Source organism: Plecotus auritus (assembly GCF_963455305.1).
Source record: "Plecotus auritus genome assembly, chromosome: 2".
Taxonomy (NCBI): domain Eukaryota; kingdom Metazoa; phylum Chordata; class Mammalia; order Chiroptera; family Vespertilionidae; genus Plecotus; species Plecotus auritus.
The window spans coordinates 169822479-169839531 of record NC_137771.1 but is presented as its reverse complement, the minus strand read 5'-3'; the positions used below and the strand labels follow the sequence as shown (position 1 = coordinate 169839531).

Genomic DNA, 17053 nt, shown 5'->3' with positions numbered 1-17053 from the left:
TCTATATTATCTATCTATACTAATAAAAGGGTAATATGCTAATTAGACTGGGTTGATCAGCCATCTTCCAGATGTCTGACTTCCTTCTGGACAAAACCATGGGGGTGGAGGCCGAGGCAGAGGCAGTTAGGGGCAATCAGGCCAGCAGGGGAGGGCAGTTGGGGGCGACCAGGCCAGCAGGGGAGAGCAATTGGAGGCGAGAGCAGGCCTGCAGGGGAGGGCAGTTAGGGATGATCAGGCAGGCAGGCAGACAGTTAGGGGCAATCAGGCAGGCAGGCAGAGAGGTTAGGGGTGATCAGGCAGGCAGGGGGGCAAGGTAGGGGTGATCAGGCAAGCAGGGGGGCAAGGTAGGGGTGATTAAGCAGGGAGGGGGGCAAGTTAAGGGCAATCAGGCCAGCAGGCAGAGGAGTTAGGGACGATCAGGCTGGCAGGCAGGCGAGTGGTTAGGAGCTAGTCATCCCAGATTGCGAGAGGGATGTCTGAGATTGGAGAGGATGCAGGCCAGGCTGAGGAACCCGCCTCTGTGCACGAATTTCATGCAGTGGGCCTTTAGTAGTAATAATAACAGCCGACCCTTATATGAGGCCTGTTGTGTGGCAGGTGCTGTTCTAACTCGGGTAGACAAAATAACTCATTTAATCTTCACAACAACTCTGTGAGGTAGGTGTTATCCCAGGTTCCACCTGTCTTTCTGCACCACATCCTTATCACCTGGTTAACGGTCACTTAAAGCAGCGGAGGCTAATGTAGCACCATCCACCCTACCTGCAGGCCAGGTAGAAAGAAGGAGAGCCCTCTCAGAGCGTTTCCCCAAAAGCCCCACCATGACTTCCTCCACCCCTCACTGGCCACCAGGTCCGAAAGGCTGGGAATGGCTTTGAGCAGGGCACACTGCCCCACCCCACACCGAGGCTCCTTCAGGAAGGAGAGGGCAGGAGTGGACATGAGGAAGCAGTGCTGCATAGGCAGCTCCTGGTCTCACTCCTGGCGACACCACTCACTCTGACGGACTTCAGCAAAACCAGGGGAAACTTCACTACAAGGATCCGGGAGGGGGTGGCTCATCGATGTAGGATGTAGTCTGACCTCAGGAAAGGGCTAGAACCTGGAGTGGAAGGCTGTCAGCATCCCTTATACCTTTCTCTCCTCAGCCCATGTGACAGGTGGGAGATGGCCACCCCACCTGTCCACATTACATGTTCCTAGTTCCTTGGAAAGACTGACTGACCCTGGGCATGTGGAGGGGACCCAAATTGCCATGGGAGAGCATCTGATTGGTCTGTTTTAACCACATGACTATCCTTGATGCAGCAGCTATGAGGGGTGGGGTAGATATATATGAGGTGCCAGGGGCCTTTGACCTGTGGATGGAGGGGGGATAGTTTCCAAAGGTGGGGAATTCTTGAGAGTTGGGAAGTCACTCTCCCCTCCCCCCACACACACCAAGTATCTAAAAGTCTGCTCAAAAAGTCAGACCCTGGCCCTTGTTGGTGTGGCTCAGTGGCTAGAGTGCCAGTCCACACACCAAAGGGTCCCATGCAGGCTTGATTCCCGGTCCAGGGCTCATACCTGGGTTGCAGTTTCTAGCCCTGGCCCTGGTTGGGGCAGGAGCTGGAGGCAATTAATCGATTTGTCTCTCTCACACCAATGTTTCTGATGTTTCTCTTTCTCTCTCTCTCTCCTCCTCCCTTTCTCTCCCTCTCTCCCACTCTCTCTAAAAAGCAATGGAAAAAATATCCTCAGATGAGGATTAACAACAACAACAAAAGTCAGACCTGTAACACCCTCAGTGATTGGGGGATTAACCACTCTTTGTTTTCCAGTGTGGCACCCCCTATTCTGCTGGCGTTCACAAAGCTGCAAGCCCTGGCTCATTGAGCTCGGCCTGACCATTAGCACACACTCCAGCCCCATGCCTCGCTGCCTGGGTCCTTCTGTCCCTCCTTTGCACCCTTCTTATGGTCTACTGTCTTCCTTGCCAAGGGCAGAGGAGGTCCTGGAAGATGGTGGCAAAAGAAGTGTGTGTGTGAGCCCCTGTGGGATTCTAAGTCATCCCCTGGGCCCCCCTTTGCACTCCTAAGGACTGGAATGCCCATCCTGTCCCCTTCCTGACCAGTACCCGTTCTGTTACCTCTGGGCGACACTCTCTGGTCTGTGTTGTGTGCATGTCCATCTGCTGCCCTGGCTCTCTCCTCCTCTCTCTCTCCCACCCCGCCACCTGAGTGGAGAAGATCCGGAATCCAGGTACTGCCCTCAGACCTTAGCCACCCCCATTCACAGCTGTGCTCCTTCCCTTCTCCTCAAACAGCAGACGCACTGTGCTGGAGCCCAGGTGGAGGAAGGGATCTTAATCTAGCAATTATTGATTCAGGAGGGCCTTGGAAGACCTAGTTACATAAAAACCATAAGTTACGGAAGTTAGGTACTTTAAGTACCTAAGGGGAGGGAAGGGGCTAAGGGATGTGCTCCTAATTCAGGCCCAGAGCTCAGGATCTGGCCATACAGAGGGGAGGGGTAGGCCTGGGGGCAGTGAGGGTGGTAGTCAGACCTGGGGTGGGAGGCAGGAGGCCTGGGAAGGGAGCAGGGGGAGGGGGAGGGTTGGGAATAATGAGGGGAGGGCAGTTGTCCTAATACCTAGATGTTCTGAGCAGCTGAGAGGAACAGACCAGCTAAGGTCTAAAGAGACGATATCTGCATGTGCGTGGAATACCACCAATTAGGTGTTGTAACCCAAGGAAACAGATGGCACAAATCGCGACGAGGGAAGGCAGTTTAATAAAAGAACGATTTACCAAGCTGTGGGAAGGGATTCGGAACCACTTGGGGGTGCTCACCGTGGGTCTCCGGGGCTGGTGAGGAGGCGGTGGTACCCCTGAGTGTGAAGGAAGGAGAGAGAGAGGGAATGATTACTGAAACCTGGAGGCACAGAAGCTAGTACCTGGGCTCTGACAGGAGCGCACTCTGCTGCCTCCTCCCTCAACCCCTCCCTCCTCCTATGTTCTGCCAGTGCCCTCCCCCCACCATTGGTCAAACAGAGGGAAGGGGTCCCTGGATGCTGCTCAGGCACAGAGCAGGAAGGAGGAGAGAGAGTGGAGGGACAGACAGAAGGCATCTAGCACAGGGGTCAAAGGGCAAAAGGAAATACCTCCAGTCCCCTCTGCCTCTCCAGGGCATCCGAAGAGTTCTCACTAAAGGGTGCTCACTGTCTGCCAGGCACTGTTCCAGGCCCTTTAAAGATAGTCATTCCTTTAATACTTACGTCTGTGGAGGGAGCTGATTTTGCTATTCTCACTCCCAGTTTGAGGAAACTAAAGCAGGGAGGAGTGCGTATTTTTCCCAGAGTCACACAGCTGGTAAGGAGAAGAGCTGGGATTTGAACCCAGGTTGATTGGCTCCAGAGGGTTGCCCTGGCCTGTGATTCCCCACTCCCCGAGGCCAGGGATCAGTGTCGGGGAAAGGAGACCCCGGGACAGGACAGCAGTGCCAGCGCCAGGCCACAGGAAGGACCTGGCTCAGCACTGAGGACTAACTCAGTGAGTGGCAGTGTGAAACATCACTGGGCCAAACCTTCCTCTCAGAGGGTCTCTGCTGAGAGAGATGGTTAGACTCTCAGATGAAGGGATCAAAGAGGTGCCCTAATCTCAATACCAGATTTCAAGCTGTATTACAAAGCCACTGTCATCAAAACAGCCTGGTACTGGCACAAGAACAGACATATAGATCAATGGAATAGAATAGAGAATCCAGATATCGACCCAAACCACTATGCGCAATTAATATTTGACAAAGGAGGCATGAACATACAATGGAGTCAAGACAGTTTCTTCAATAAATGGTGTTGGGAAACTTGGACAGATACATGCAAAAAAAAATGAAACTAGATCACCAACTTACACCATACACAAAAATAAACTCAAAATGGATACAGGACTTAAATATAAGACGGGAAACCATAAAAATACTAGAGGAATCCACAGGCAGCAAAATCTCAGACATATGCCGAAAGAACTTTTTCACTGATACTGCCCCTAGGGCAACGGAAGCCAAAGAGAAAATAAACAAATGGGACTACATCAAAATAAAAAGCTTTTTCACAGCAAAAGAAACCATCAACAAAACAACAAGAAACCCCACTGTATGGGAGAACATATTTGCAAATGTTATCACTGATAAAGGTTTAATCTCCAACATCTACAGGCAGCTTATACAACTTAATAAAAGGAAGATAAGTGATCCAATAAAAAAATGGGCAACGGACCTAAATAGAACCTTTTCGAAAGAAGACAGAAGGAAGGCCAAGAGACACATGAAAACATGCTCAAAGTCACTAATTATCCGGGAGATGCAAATCAAAACGACAATGCGATACCATCTCACACCTGTCAGAATGGCTATCATCAACAAATCAACAAACGACAAGTGTTGGCGAGGATGCAGAGAAAAAGGAACCCTCGTGCACTGCTAATGGGAATGCAGACTGGTGCAGGCACTGTGGAGAACAGTATGGAGTTTCCTCAAAAAACTGAAAATGGAACTCCCATTTGACCCAATAATCCCACTCCTAGGAATATATCCTAAGAAACTAGAAACACCAATCAGAAAGAATATATGCACCCCTATGTTCATAGCAGCACAATTTACAATAGCTAAGATTTGGAAACAGCCTAAGTGCCCGTCAGCAGATTACTGGATCAGAAAACTATGGTACATCTACACAATGGAATACTATGCTGCCATAAAAAAGAAGGAATTATTACCATTTGTAGGCACCTGGATGGAATTAGAGAACATTATGCTAAGTGAAATAAGCCAGTCAATGAAAGAAAAATACCACATGATCTCACTCATTTGGGGATAATGAAAAACATTATAAACTGATGAACAAAAAGATAGATAGTAAAGCATCAAACAGACTGCCAAATTACAGCGGGAAGGTTAGGGAGAGGTGGGGGAAATAAGAGATCAACTGAAGGACTTATATGCATGCATATAAGAGTAACCAACGGATGCAAAACATTGGGGGGTGAGGGCATGTATGGGAGTGGGGTGGGGGGGGCAATGGTAAGATATGTACACATATAATACCTTAATAAAAAAATTAAAAATTAAAAATTAAAAAAATAAAAATAAAAAAAGAAAAATATCCTCCAGTGAGGATTAACAAAAAATAATTTGTAAATAAAATAAAATCCATGTGCATCAAAAACAAACAAACAAACAAACAAACAAAAAAACCACAAAGAGGTGCCCTAGGAACCACTGCCCCGTGGGCGCAGGACGGGCAGAGTAAGGGAGAAGGCGCACCCCTGGGCACACACATTGTGTGGTCATGGGGGTATTCCCTTGAAGCCTTGCAGCAATACAGGAGGGTGTTAGCCCATTTCACACACAAGTGAGGAAGCTTAGGCCTGGAAGAAACCCATCCCTCTGTGATTCTCCAGACCTGGGTGAGGCAGTGGCTGTAGGAAGGGAAGAGAGAGGAGGGGTCAGGAGCAAAGGGACTTAAAGAGGGACGGAACCCCAGGGGCTGCTAGTCTCGGGGAGACTGGCAGAATCCCCTTGGGGCCACTCACCTGGGGGCTGCAGCCCGCCACCCCCAGTGGAAGTGATTCTGATTGGTTCCCCCATGCACCCCCTGGAAAATCCCGAGTTCATTTAACCTTTCATTGCACCGATGAGGAAAGTGACACCAGGAGGTCACACAGTTAGAGGCCTGAGGCCAGGGGAGTGTGGTGACACAGTGGCTGGCCTCTGAGGAGCGCTGGGAGCTGGCTCAGACTGCGTGGGGCAGGCCACAGGGGAGCTATCCAGCCTTCCCTGTTAGAAGTTTTAGGAACCAAAACTAGTTTTTAAAAAGGATTCATTTTAATAGACTAGGTAATATTAGACATATTTATTATTCAAAAATGAATATAATATAAAACGTTTATATTGAGAAGGCCGGAGTACGATTTTGCTATTTATAGGTAACCTTTTTTTTTATTAGTTTGATTTATTATTTCAGTGTTATGTTAATGCTAAGATAAGCAAATAGAAATATATATATTCTTGTTTCTACCCTCTTTTTTACAAAAGGTGGCATACTATTACCCTGTTGTGTACCTTGCTTTTTTCACTTAATATCCCTGGAGAGTTCTCCATATTAAAATCTAGAGAAAACCTCATTCTTTCCTAGAGCTGCACAGTATCCCATTACAAAGATCCACCGCAGCTTACTGAAGCAGCCTCTGGTTGCTAGATATTGGGTTGTTACCCGTCTTCTCTTACTTCACAGAACGCACGGGAATAATCTTGTGCCTCCCTGACTTTGCAGATGTGCAGGTGCCTCTGTAGTCTGTTTTGCTTCTCGATAACCTGTGATGAAGGAACGGGTTTTATTTATCAATTTTCAGCCTGTTGCAGGTGGATGATCATGTAATAAAAGTGAATCCCTAGAGAAGTAAATTGAAAAAAAAAAAAAACCTGCAAAATACAAGCCCAAATATTTTGTTATTAGATCCAATAGACATGAAAATTATTCTGTCAAATAACTCTAAAGGTTTTTAAACACTTACTCTCCAATGTCTGCATTAATCTTGACACAGAGTCATCAGAGTTCATACTGGTCTGTGGACCATACTCTGAGTAGCACTGATCTAGACTCCCACAATTAGGTCAAAGGGTAAGCGCCTCTGTGTTTTTGCCAGATATGGCCAGATTCCCCTCCATGGGCTGTGCCATTTTGCACACCCACCAGCAGTACATGAGGGCGCCTCCTTTCCCACAGCCTCACCAGCAGTGGTCTAACTTGGATTTTTGCTAAACTGAGAGATGAGCAGAGGTTATCTCAGGCTAAGTTTTAATTTGCATTGCTCTTATTCTGAATGAGAATAAGTGTCATTCAGGTTTTTAAGCCAGGTTTGCATTTATATTCATTTTCTACTGGACTGTTGGGTTTTTTTCTTCTTGATTCCCAGGAGTTATTTACATAGCAGGAATATTAGCCCCTTTGTGATATGAATTGCAAATATTTTTCCAGTTTGTTATTTGCCTTTTGATTTTGTTTAACATTGTTTTGGGGGGATTTTTTGGGTTTACTTTTTTTGAGGGGGTTGTGGGAGAGGGAGGCATGCAGAAGTTTGTGGTTTTTATGTAGCTAAATATTTTCTTTAATAACTTCTGGATTTTGAGTCATGGTTCTTCCACTCCAAGGTTATAAAGATTACTGCCCACATTTTCTTCTAGAATTTGTTGGTTTTATTCTTAGCATTTACACTTTTATCCAGTTGGAATTTTTCCTAGTATAAGGTGTAAGTTATGGGTCCAAATTTATCTTTTTATAACTGGCTATTCATTCATCCTAGCTCCATTTATTAAAATCCCTAAGATACCACTTTTATCATTAAGACAAATTTTAAGCCATTTGGGATCATAATAGAAAAAGCTCTATAATTTGTCAGTTTTGTGTAGAATACCATTCCAAGGGAAATTAGCTTTCAAGCTATGATCTATAACTTTGTATTTCTAGAGCAGAATAAACTCTAACTAACATAAATGTATTTAAACAAACAAAAACCAAACCTGTGGGGCCCCTGACATCCACGAGGAACTTGGGAGAAGTGGGCCTTGCTGAGGGAGCACATGGTGAGATTGAATGTTTGCATTGCAGGTCTTCCCCGGCCTGCCGGCCTGGGCCTGCCGCTGGGAGCCGGGACCCAGAGGGGCCCACCATGGTGCTCCCGGGGCCCCTGGCTGCCACCCTGTTGCCGCCCAGCCTCGTGCTGCTGGTCTTCCGCCTCTCCAGCTCCCAGGATGTCACCAGCGATCCCAGCCGTGAGCAGCAGCTGTGCGCCTTGAGGGAACACCCCACTGTGGCCTTTGCAGGTGAGAGACGCTTCCCACCCAGTTCTTTCTGCAATGACCATGTCCAGAAGGACGCAGTCCCACCTACGATTCAGAGATGCGTAACGACGGCAGCCATGGGCGGGATGGGTCCGATTTTAGTCTCCAGACAATGTGTTCAGGCCCTTCTCTCATATTTATCTGGGAGGCGGGGTCTTCTCTGGGCTTCCTTTGCTGGAGAAAGAGGTGTGGACCCCCTGGGTGGGCTGCCAAGGGCTGGTCGGTCTCTCAGCTCTGGCTCTCCTGGAAGCATGAGCTCTGCGTCCTGGCTTTTCTGAGGGGGAGAATGAGGATGACTCACTCCTTAGAAGTGCCTCGTGATCTCTGCAAAGCCTCCTGCTCTAGACGGCTGCAGGGATGCCCATCTTTGGGGTCCTAGGAACCCCCTGGGAAAGGGGCCCTGGTGACTAGTAACTCCTTTGGTCTGTCAAGGGAGGGCATGAGAGCATCCAACTGAAGTGTTTTCCAAGCTGGGATTTGTGAATCGCTGGCCATATGCTGAGGGTCTATCAGTTTTCAATAAGAGTTTCTAAGATTAGTATATACGTTTGATGATCATCTAAAAACAAAGCAAAAACACAAATACTGGAGCTTCCTGGATGTTCTCCCCTGACCTGTGAGCCAGGGTGGGGGTCCCTGGTGGTGTGACCATCACATCAATACTTCGGATCCATTGCCTCGTGGAAGCTCACACTGATGTAGTCTCAGGGGTCCTCAGGTTTTTAAGTCTCATAAACACCTGTCCTGTCTCCCCTTCACTGTAACCCTGGCTGGGAGGCAGGGCAAGGCTACCACCCCTTTTGACAGATGCGGGGCCGAGGTGCAGAGGGTTAGAGAGACTTGTCAGAGCCTCCTGACTCCGGGCCCAGGCAGAGTGACGGAGCGCTCCACCCTCCGGTGCCCAGGCAGGAGGAGGAGCAGCCCGTCCTCTGGGGTGCCACAGCCTGTCAGGAGGGGCAAGATGGAAACCAGCATTGCCCTGGCTGGTTTGGCTCAGTGGATAGAGCGTTGGCCTGCGGACTGAAAGGTCCTGGGTTCAATTCCAGTAAAGGGCACATGCCTGGGTTGCGGGCTTGATCCCCAGTGGGGGGCGTGCAGGAGGCAGCTGATCAATGATTCTCTCATCATGGATGTTTCTGTCTCTCTCTCTCCTTCTCCCATCTTCTCTGAAATCAATAAAAATATATTTTTTTAAAAAAAGATGGAACCCCGCACGGAAAAATAAACCCATGAGTCAGAGGCTGGCATGGGATTGGGGGCAGGGGAGCCCTATGAATAGGAGTTGGGGGCTGGGAGGGGGAAGACTGGGGCGTTTAGAAGTGTGGGGTTCCCAGCTGCGGGCTGCTCGTGTCTCCTGTTTTGGGGAGGTTTTCCAGCTGGTTTCTCTGTGCTGTTTTTTTCTGTCTTGCTTGAGCTGGGATCCAGGCTTTGAAGGCTTAAGTGGATTATGGTAAATTAGCAATCCCTTTAAGCCTACAGAACGAGCATGCACACCCTCAGACTTCTGATGGCCCCTGAGGTGCTGCTGGTGGCTGTCCCTGAAGGGAAGGACCAAGTGGGGGACAGAGGAGCCGGATTCTGAGGGCTGAAGATTGTCCCCTTCACAGAGGGGTCCCCTGTGGCGGCTCCTAATACGACATTTCTTCTCAGGGCTTCTCAGGGCACTACTGGCTGACTCTGGGGCAGGGACAATGGAATGAGCGCAGGGAACCTCTGTCCCCCAGCCAGGCTGCTCTGTGTGGGGGGTGGGGATGGCAGGGGGTGGGAGATGCGTTCCTTGAGTTCCTGGCTTCCTTGACACCATTTTGTATCTTCACGTGTAAATTGCTTGACTTGCCACCGCACCCTCTTTCAGAATGAGGGGTGAGGCTCAGGGTGGCATGGGTGGTGACATGGAGTCACAAGGAATCCCCTTATTTCCGGGCAAGCGGACATGGTCTGTCGTCTGGGACTGGCAGCCCTGCGGAGTGACGTCCTCCCAGCTTCTCCTCCCCAGCCCTCCTGGCCTCCACCAGCTCACCTCCTTCCCCCTCCTGACAGCTCTGGCTTTTCCTGTCCACTCACTAACTTTTCATTGGTCCTGCTTGATGCCAGACACAGAATGGGACCCTGTGGGGCCTCGGAGGTGAGCAAGAGTCTCTTCTGGCTACTCACGTACCTCTCATTGCTTCTTCAATGTCACGCCCCTTCGGCCCCCAGTGCAGTTGGCCCTGGACCAGGACTAGTCAGTCCTGCTGTCTCCCCACACCCTTTTGCAAGGCTGAGTACACACTGGGGACTAGTGATGGACTGTCTTCTGGGTGACAACGTGTTCTAGAGAAGTTGCCACAATCCATCCCAGCACAACCCCCAGCTTCCAGGGTTCCCTCAGATGTTGCACTTTATTTCTGACCGATCTGTAGGTTTCCAAACCCATAGCTCTGAGTTTCCTTCTCCCCCGACACCTGACTGATCTGTGAATAACCTCTCAGTACCCAGAGAGCTGCCAGGTGCACAGTCTGACATTCTCCTGTTGTGGAAGGTTACATTCTCTGCTGTGTGTTTCTTTTAAGGGGGGGCCTACCTGTGTGTGTGTGTGTCTCTCTCTCTCTCTTTCTCTCTCTCTCTCAATATATATATATGTATATATAATTTTATTTTAAATATATTTTATTGATTTCAGAGAGGGAGAGATAGAAACATCAATGATGAGAGAGAATCACTGATCGGCTCCCTCCTGCACGCCCCTCCCCCCCACTGGGGATCAAGCCCACAACCCTGGGCATGTGCTCTTGACTGGAATCAAACCCAGGACCCTTCAGTCTGCAGACTGACGTTCTAGCCATTGAGCCAAACCAGCCAGGGCCACCTGTGTTTCTCTTTGGCCCTCACGGTATTCCTTTCGCCACGCATGGCCTTTCCAGGCAGCAGGAGAAGCCAATATGGAGTTAACACTGGCAGTGGTTAATCCACAAAGTGGGTAATTGAATTGACTATACATAATTAAAATCACAGGCGCGTCATGGAGAATGTCATTTTTCTCTTAAAGACGCTGTCCAAAGCCTTCACTGCACACGGAGCTCAGACGTGCTTGGTGTTTTAAAGACAGCCCTCCCTCTGGTCCTCTTTGCCTGTTTAATCGGAGGAAGCTGGCTGCCTTCCCAAGAAGGCTTCCCCAGGATCATGGGGCTGCACATCTCTCCCTTTCCCCTTTGCCCATGTTGGCCCCTTCTGTGTTAGGGGAGAGGGACAGAAACTGGAAGGGGCCTCCACCCGCCCCTCCCCTGAGTCCCCCCAATTGTCATCCTGTCCTGCCCTGTTTCCTCTCCCTCTTCCCTCCTCCCCAAGGGCCCACCTAAGCAAAGACTGGGCTGAGAAGTCCCCAGATGAAGTTCCTCCTGGTTTGCTGCAGACCAGGCATGCCACCTCTTGCCCTGTTTGGCTGCCCACATCTGGAATACCTCTGTTGGAAGGGGAGAGAATTAAAGTGTGATCCAGTTGCTACTTTTGGAGAGCACCCAGTCTGATGGGCCAGCCCTTTCACACCGCTCCCTGCCCCCCTCCCCCCGCAAAAATACACTTGAGCACATTGAGTGATAATAACATACAATGTGAATGGAACAGAAAGGGTAGAGAGAATGTAGACCAAAATAAAATCAGCTGGAGGGGAAGTAATCCAGAAGAGCTTCCTGGAGGAAAAGGACACTTGGCTCAGTCTCTAAGGTAGTATAATATCTTACCAGGATTTCTGAGAGTGGCCCTGAGGTCAGCTAAAAACCCAGTCTACCTGACTGCAAATCTACTTCTTGTACTGATACTGCAAAAATGTCATTGCAATTACATGACAATTGTTGCCAATCCATAGTCACCTGCTGGGGGCAGAGGCAGAACCAAGGGGTTAGCTTCATTTTGTTGCAGAATTTCTTTCTTATTTTTTTAAATTATGCATAACACAGTTTTCTAAAAAACATCCAACTCGTAAAACCTCCAGTTCTCCAGCGAACGATTAAGTGTTTGCCTGTTGTGCAGAAATGAAGGGCTGCTTTTACTCTGTAGTGGAGGGATAATGAGCAATGATTTATTTCCCTTGGATTACACACACACATACACACTCCTTTGGGCCTCCTGTGAGCCAGTTGCTAATGCGCTGTGGGGAGAAAGCACAGGGCTTCACATTCCCCTCTTGTCTTTACCCCATCAGCATGAATGTTCCTCTGCTCAAGGCTCTCTCTTACTGGTCATTTCCCTCCCATCCATGAGGCAGGGGTGAGGGGCAGCTATTAGGAGGCCATGCACTGAGGTGGGAGAAGTGGGCCTCCACAGAAGTCATCTGGGTCCTGTTCCCCAGGCCTGCCCTCCCACACCGCTGCCATCCAGCCAGAGGGCTGCATGGTCTCCTCTCTGCCCATCCAATGCCCATGAAAAGTTCTGGCCTTGTCTGGGAAGACCTTTCCTCGGAGACAGGGATGGACACTGATCGCCCACCCTCTGTGGAGCCTTGTCTGATAACCCGATTCTTCTTGTACAGAAGGGAGCTGAGGATTATTCATATATTCATTCAAACACTGCCAAGTGCTGGGAGAGGCCTGGCAATCCAAGAAGCAATATCTTCCCTGTCCTCCAGGACAAACCACTGGGATAGACACCCAAGGATATGGGGACTTCGATGGCAGTAGAGGTCTATGGGAGCCCCTTACTCTGGGTTGGGGGAGACAGGGAAGGCTTCTTGGAGGAGGTGGTGTAGGGAGGACAGAAGTGCGAGAGTGTGCAGGCTCTTGTGGAATGGATTGGAGAAGTGCACAGTGTTCTGGCTTAGTGTGGCTGGGTGGAGAGTCTAAGGGGGGTGTAAAAGATGAAGCATCATTCTTTCCATGGATCACTAAATAATGACTGTGCCAGGCATCTGGCTTGGGGGGACAGTGGGGCCACAGGTTGGGACTTTTTCTCCAGGAGCTTTTACAGGCTCCAGCTGGAGAGTGACACAACGAGATTTGCATTTTGGAAAGATCATTCTGGTTGCCCTATGGGAAATGGACTGGAAGGGCAGGAGTGGACGCCAGGCCAGTGAGGAGGCTGTTGGCACCAGTCCAGGCTAGAGCTGCTGGAGGCTGGATGGGGGGTGGGGTGCAGAGGGCAAGATGGATGGGTTTCAGAGAGAGTTGGATGTATACCAGTAGGATTTGCCAGCGTGTTTGATGCAGCTGGCGAGGGTCTGAGGGAGTCAAGGGTGACTACAGGTCTCCCTTCGGCAGCTGGGGCAGGTAGAGCCCTTTTCTGAGCTAGGGAAAAAGCAGGGACAGTGACAACACCCCACCGCTGCTGCCTACCCACTCCTAGCTGGCTGCTCACAGGTCTCCTGGCGCCCCCTGTCTCACTGCACCCTGACTGCACCCTGACCGATGCTTCACCCTTCCGTTCTCCTGTTCGGTGCTGGGCAGCTGGTAACCTGGTCAGTGGTAACTGGATGTCTGCCTCTCCCTTCCCAGACCTGAAGCCCTGGGTCTCTAACTTCACCTACCCTGGAGCCCGAGACTTCTCCCAGCTTGCTCTGGATCCCTCCAGGAACCAGCTCATCGTGGGAGCCAGGTAAAATGGTGCAGGAGGGTTGGGGTCAAGAGTGCAGGAGCTTAGAATTGGGTGGAGGGAATGTTGTTTGGGGTGAGCCTACTGTGGGCATTCTCGTGTCCTGGGCCCCTGTTCCTCTCAGCCAGGTCCTCTCTGTGCCTGAATGTCTGTTCTCCCACAGAAGGAAGCATTTGGGGTTGGGGGTGGAGAAGGGACCTCCAGATCTCAGCAAGCCATGTACCTCGGTGGCTGGCAGTTACTCAGAGCGGCCTCCTCCTGCCCTCTGTCCCTGCCATGCGGCCTAGCTGGCATCCTCCCTGGGAGCTCTGTGCAGAGAAGGTGCCCAGGAGCCCCCTGCTGGCCGGCCGGCCACCTGCACCTGGGACTCCGGGACATAGGCCTTGTGCTTCTTTCAGGCAGGACCTCGCTTCTCTGTTACCTGACCTCCTTTAGTCCCACTGTCCAGGGCCAGTATCCAAAGGATAATACGCTCTAGGGAGAACTTTTGGGGACTTTATGGGGTGGAGTAGGAAGAGATAATTCTTATAAAATTATAGACCATGAGTTCTGGTGGGGAAGGGAGCTCAGAGATGGTTGATTCCAGTGGGTCTCAAAGAATGGACCAGCCACACCAGCAACATCTGGGAACTTGTTAGAAATGCAAATCCTTGGGCTCCATCCCGACCAGAAGCTCTGGGCGGGCCAGCAGCCTGCATTTCAGCAGCCCCTCCAGGCGAGTCTGAATCACACTCAGGTTTGAGAATCGCTGGTCTACTAATCCAACTGTCTTTGATATAAACATGAAGAGGCAGAGTGAGGCCTATTGAGGGCAAGGGGACCTTCTCAAGATAATATAGCCAGATGACAACAGTGATGAGGACAGAACCCAGGTCCCCTGAGCCCAGCGCTCGAGTTTGTCCTGCCAGTCCACGTTGTCCCCTCCTGCTGCAGGGGTGTGTTTCAGACGCTCTCCACCCCAGAGGTCCTGATTCTGCTGTTCTGGGGCCGGGGGAAGGTGATCACTAGGTAGCTGACCAGCCTTGACGTGTGGGCTTTCCTGACTGTTCCCGTCCCCTCACCGTTGTCTGAAAAAGGGCAGGTGAGGACAGAGCTCTGGATTAGAACCCGAGGAGTTGCATTCTTGTCCTGGGTGATCTTCTTCACTTTTTTTTTTTTTTAATCCTCACCTGAGGATATTTTTTTCCATTGATTTTTAATGAGAGTGGAAGGGAGGAGGAGAGACAGAGGGAGAGAAACATCAACGTGAGAAAGACACGTTGATTGGTTGCCTCCTGCACACGCCCCGACCAGCACTGGGGATCAAGCTTGCAACTGAGGTACGTGCCCTTGACCGAAATCAAACCCACAACCCTTCGGTCTGAGGGCCGACACTGACCACTGAGAAAAACTGGCTAGGGCTGATCTTCACCTTGGAGCCTCAGTTTCTTTATCTGTCAGGTCTGGGTTACAGTCTCTGTGCTGTCACCCTCACAGGGCTATGGCGAAGCTGGGCTGAACGCATTTCACTTTTTATTTTTATTTATTTTCTAACTTTTTTTTTTTTTTTTGATTCCTCACCTGAGGACATGCTTAGAGAGAGGAAGCGATAGAGAAAGAGAGAAACATTGATTATTTGCCTTCCATAGGTGCCCCTACCGGGGATCAAACCCACAGTCCAGGTATGTGCCCTGACCAGGAATTGAACTAGTGACCTTCCGAAAGTGCACAGAATGAAGCTCAACCAACTGAGCCACTCCGGCCCGGTTAATTTTTATTTTTAAAAGAACTAGTCACAGTGCATCGGTGCTACGTGTTCTGGTATAACAGTCAGAAGGTACAAATAGTATTCAGTGAAGAGCAGGGCCACCCCTCAGCACTCCCAGCAGGACCCCTCCTTGGAGGCACGCCCTGCGCTGCGTGTGTGTGTCTGCCCAGAAGTGATCTGTACATGTGCAAGTCTGCAAGAGTATGGATTTCATTTTCCAGCTCAGAGAATAATTGTTCTGCTGTTTATTTTGAGATACTCATGGATTTACATGCAGTTGTAAGAACACAGAGACCCAATCCATAAGCCTTCCACCTAGTTTCTCTTAATGATAACATCTTGCATAACAGCCGCACAACATTCCAGTCAGGACGGTGACCGGTAAGATCCTTCCACCTCATTCAGGTCCCGTCTGTTTTCCGTATATACTTTTTAAAATCCTGATGTCTGGCTCTGGACTGTGTAGAAACATTTTAGAAGCTGCCATTCATCCTGCGCCGGCTGTGCGCCAGGCACCATCTTACGTACCGTGTATGTAGTAAAGCATCTAAAACACGTAGGCATTCAGGTATGTAAAGATGCATCTAATCTTCACAAGAACCCCAGGAATGGTGTTCTATGAGTGGCCCCATTGTATGGACCCGGAAACTGAGGCTCAGAAGGATAGGTGCCTGCCTGCCTGTGGTCACACTGCTCTTCCTGACCCAGTCTGGGGCTCCCCCACACGGTGGACACATATCTTTTCCTATCCTTGGTTTCCCCCCACCCAATCCTAGCTGTGCCCCAAGGATCGGGGGTGGGGTGGGGGAGAAGGGGGTGGGAGAGATACCAGCTCTGGACTTGCCCTTTCCATCTCTTGAAGCAAACGAAGTGGGTCCTTGGCTTCTTTCTCCTCCCTCTCTTTCGGTCACTTTCCTTCCTCCTCTTCTGCCTGTCACATTTCTCCTCCCTTCTGAGGCCCTGGGCCTCTGGAATTCCGGCTAGGGGACGTGTTTTTGCTCCTTTACACCCCGCCTTGTTTCCTGAGGGATTTAGGGCGGGTCAGGCTACAGCGATTTCTCTCTGTTCTCATCTCCCAGAAGAGGAGACCTCGACAACATTGTAATGAATGATTTTGGATGGGATAAAAATGAAAAAAATAAAAAAAAAGTGATGCAATGTTTCCCCTAATTCTTTAAAGCTGTGACTGGATGCCTGTGTTACCTAGCAGGCAGCTGGGGCAGAGCCATCAGCCGCAGCCCATCTGTCCCCAGGCCAGGAGGGAGGGGGTGGGGCAGCTCTTCAGGGCAGGCGGCTGGGGAGGGGCAGCAGAAGCCTGGAGCCAAGGTCACTGGTGAGGCCCGCCAGGACAGCAGAGCAGCTGAGCGGGGCGGGCCAGCAGCCAGAGCTGGGGAAGAGGAGTCCCCAGCGTGAGCGGTCTCCTCCAGGCCCTGGGTTCATTTGGCAGGGCCCCTCCGCATTCTGGCCCACTCCACAACCTTTCCCCTCATTTCTCTGCCCGCACAGCTGAGGGATGCCAGAACTTTCTAAAGCAATTACTTCTAAAAACTGCAGGAATAAAAAGAGGAATGACCAAAGATGTAAGAAGGAACGAAAACTCTTAGGGAAAAACCAATATTTTACATCTGCTTGACATTAATAAAGCATCTTAACATGCATCTTACCATTCACTGCCCTGTCTTCACCACCCTGTGAAAGAGGAAAGACAGCCACTTCCGTTTTAGATGCAGACGCTGAGGTGCTCAGAAGGCCCCTCACAAGCAGCTGAGCTGACTCCCCCGTCTCTGTCGCAGGGTCTACGCTGTGAACCTGCACTCTCACGTGGCCCTCAGACCGGTGGTTCTGCCACCCTTGGGTCCATGC

At 50.3% G+C, this 17053-nt stretch overlaps 1 protein-coding gene across 1 annotated transcript in view; it reads left to right on the top strand.

Moving 5' to 3' along the window:
• SEMA5B (semaphorin 5B) overlaps window positions 1-17053 on the top strand; it is a 122414-nt gene that overhangs the window by 75432 nt on the left and 29929 nt on the right. The window contains exons 2-3 of the mRNA XM_080655451.1: window positions 7649-7863; window positions 13347-13446. Coding sequence (XP_080511577.1) covers window positions 7710-7863; window positions 13347-13446 — 254 coding nt within the window. The 5' untranslated portion in view covers window positions 7649-7709. The remainder of the gene's footprint in view (window positions 1-7648; window positions 7864-13346; window positions 13447-17053) is intronic.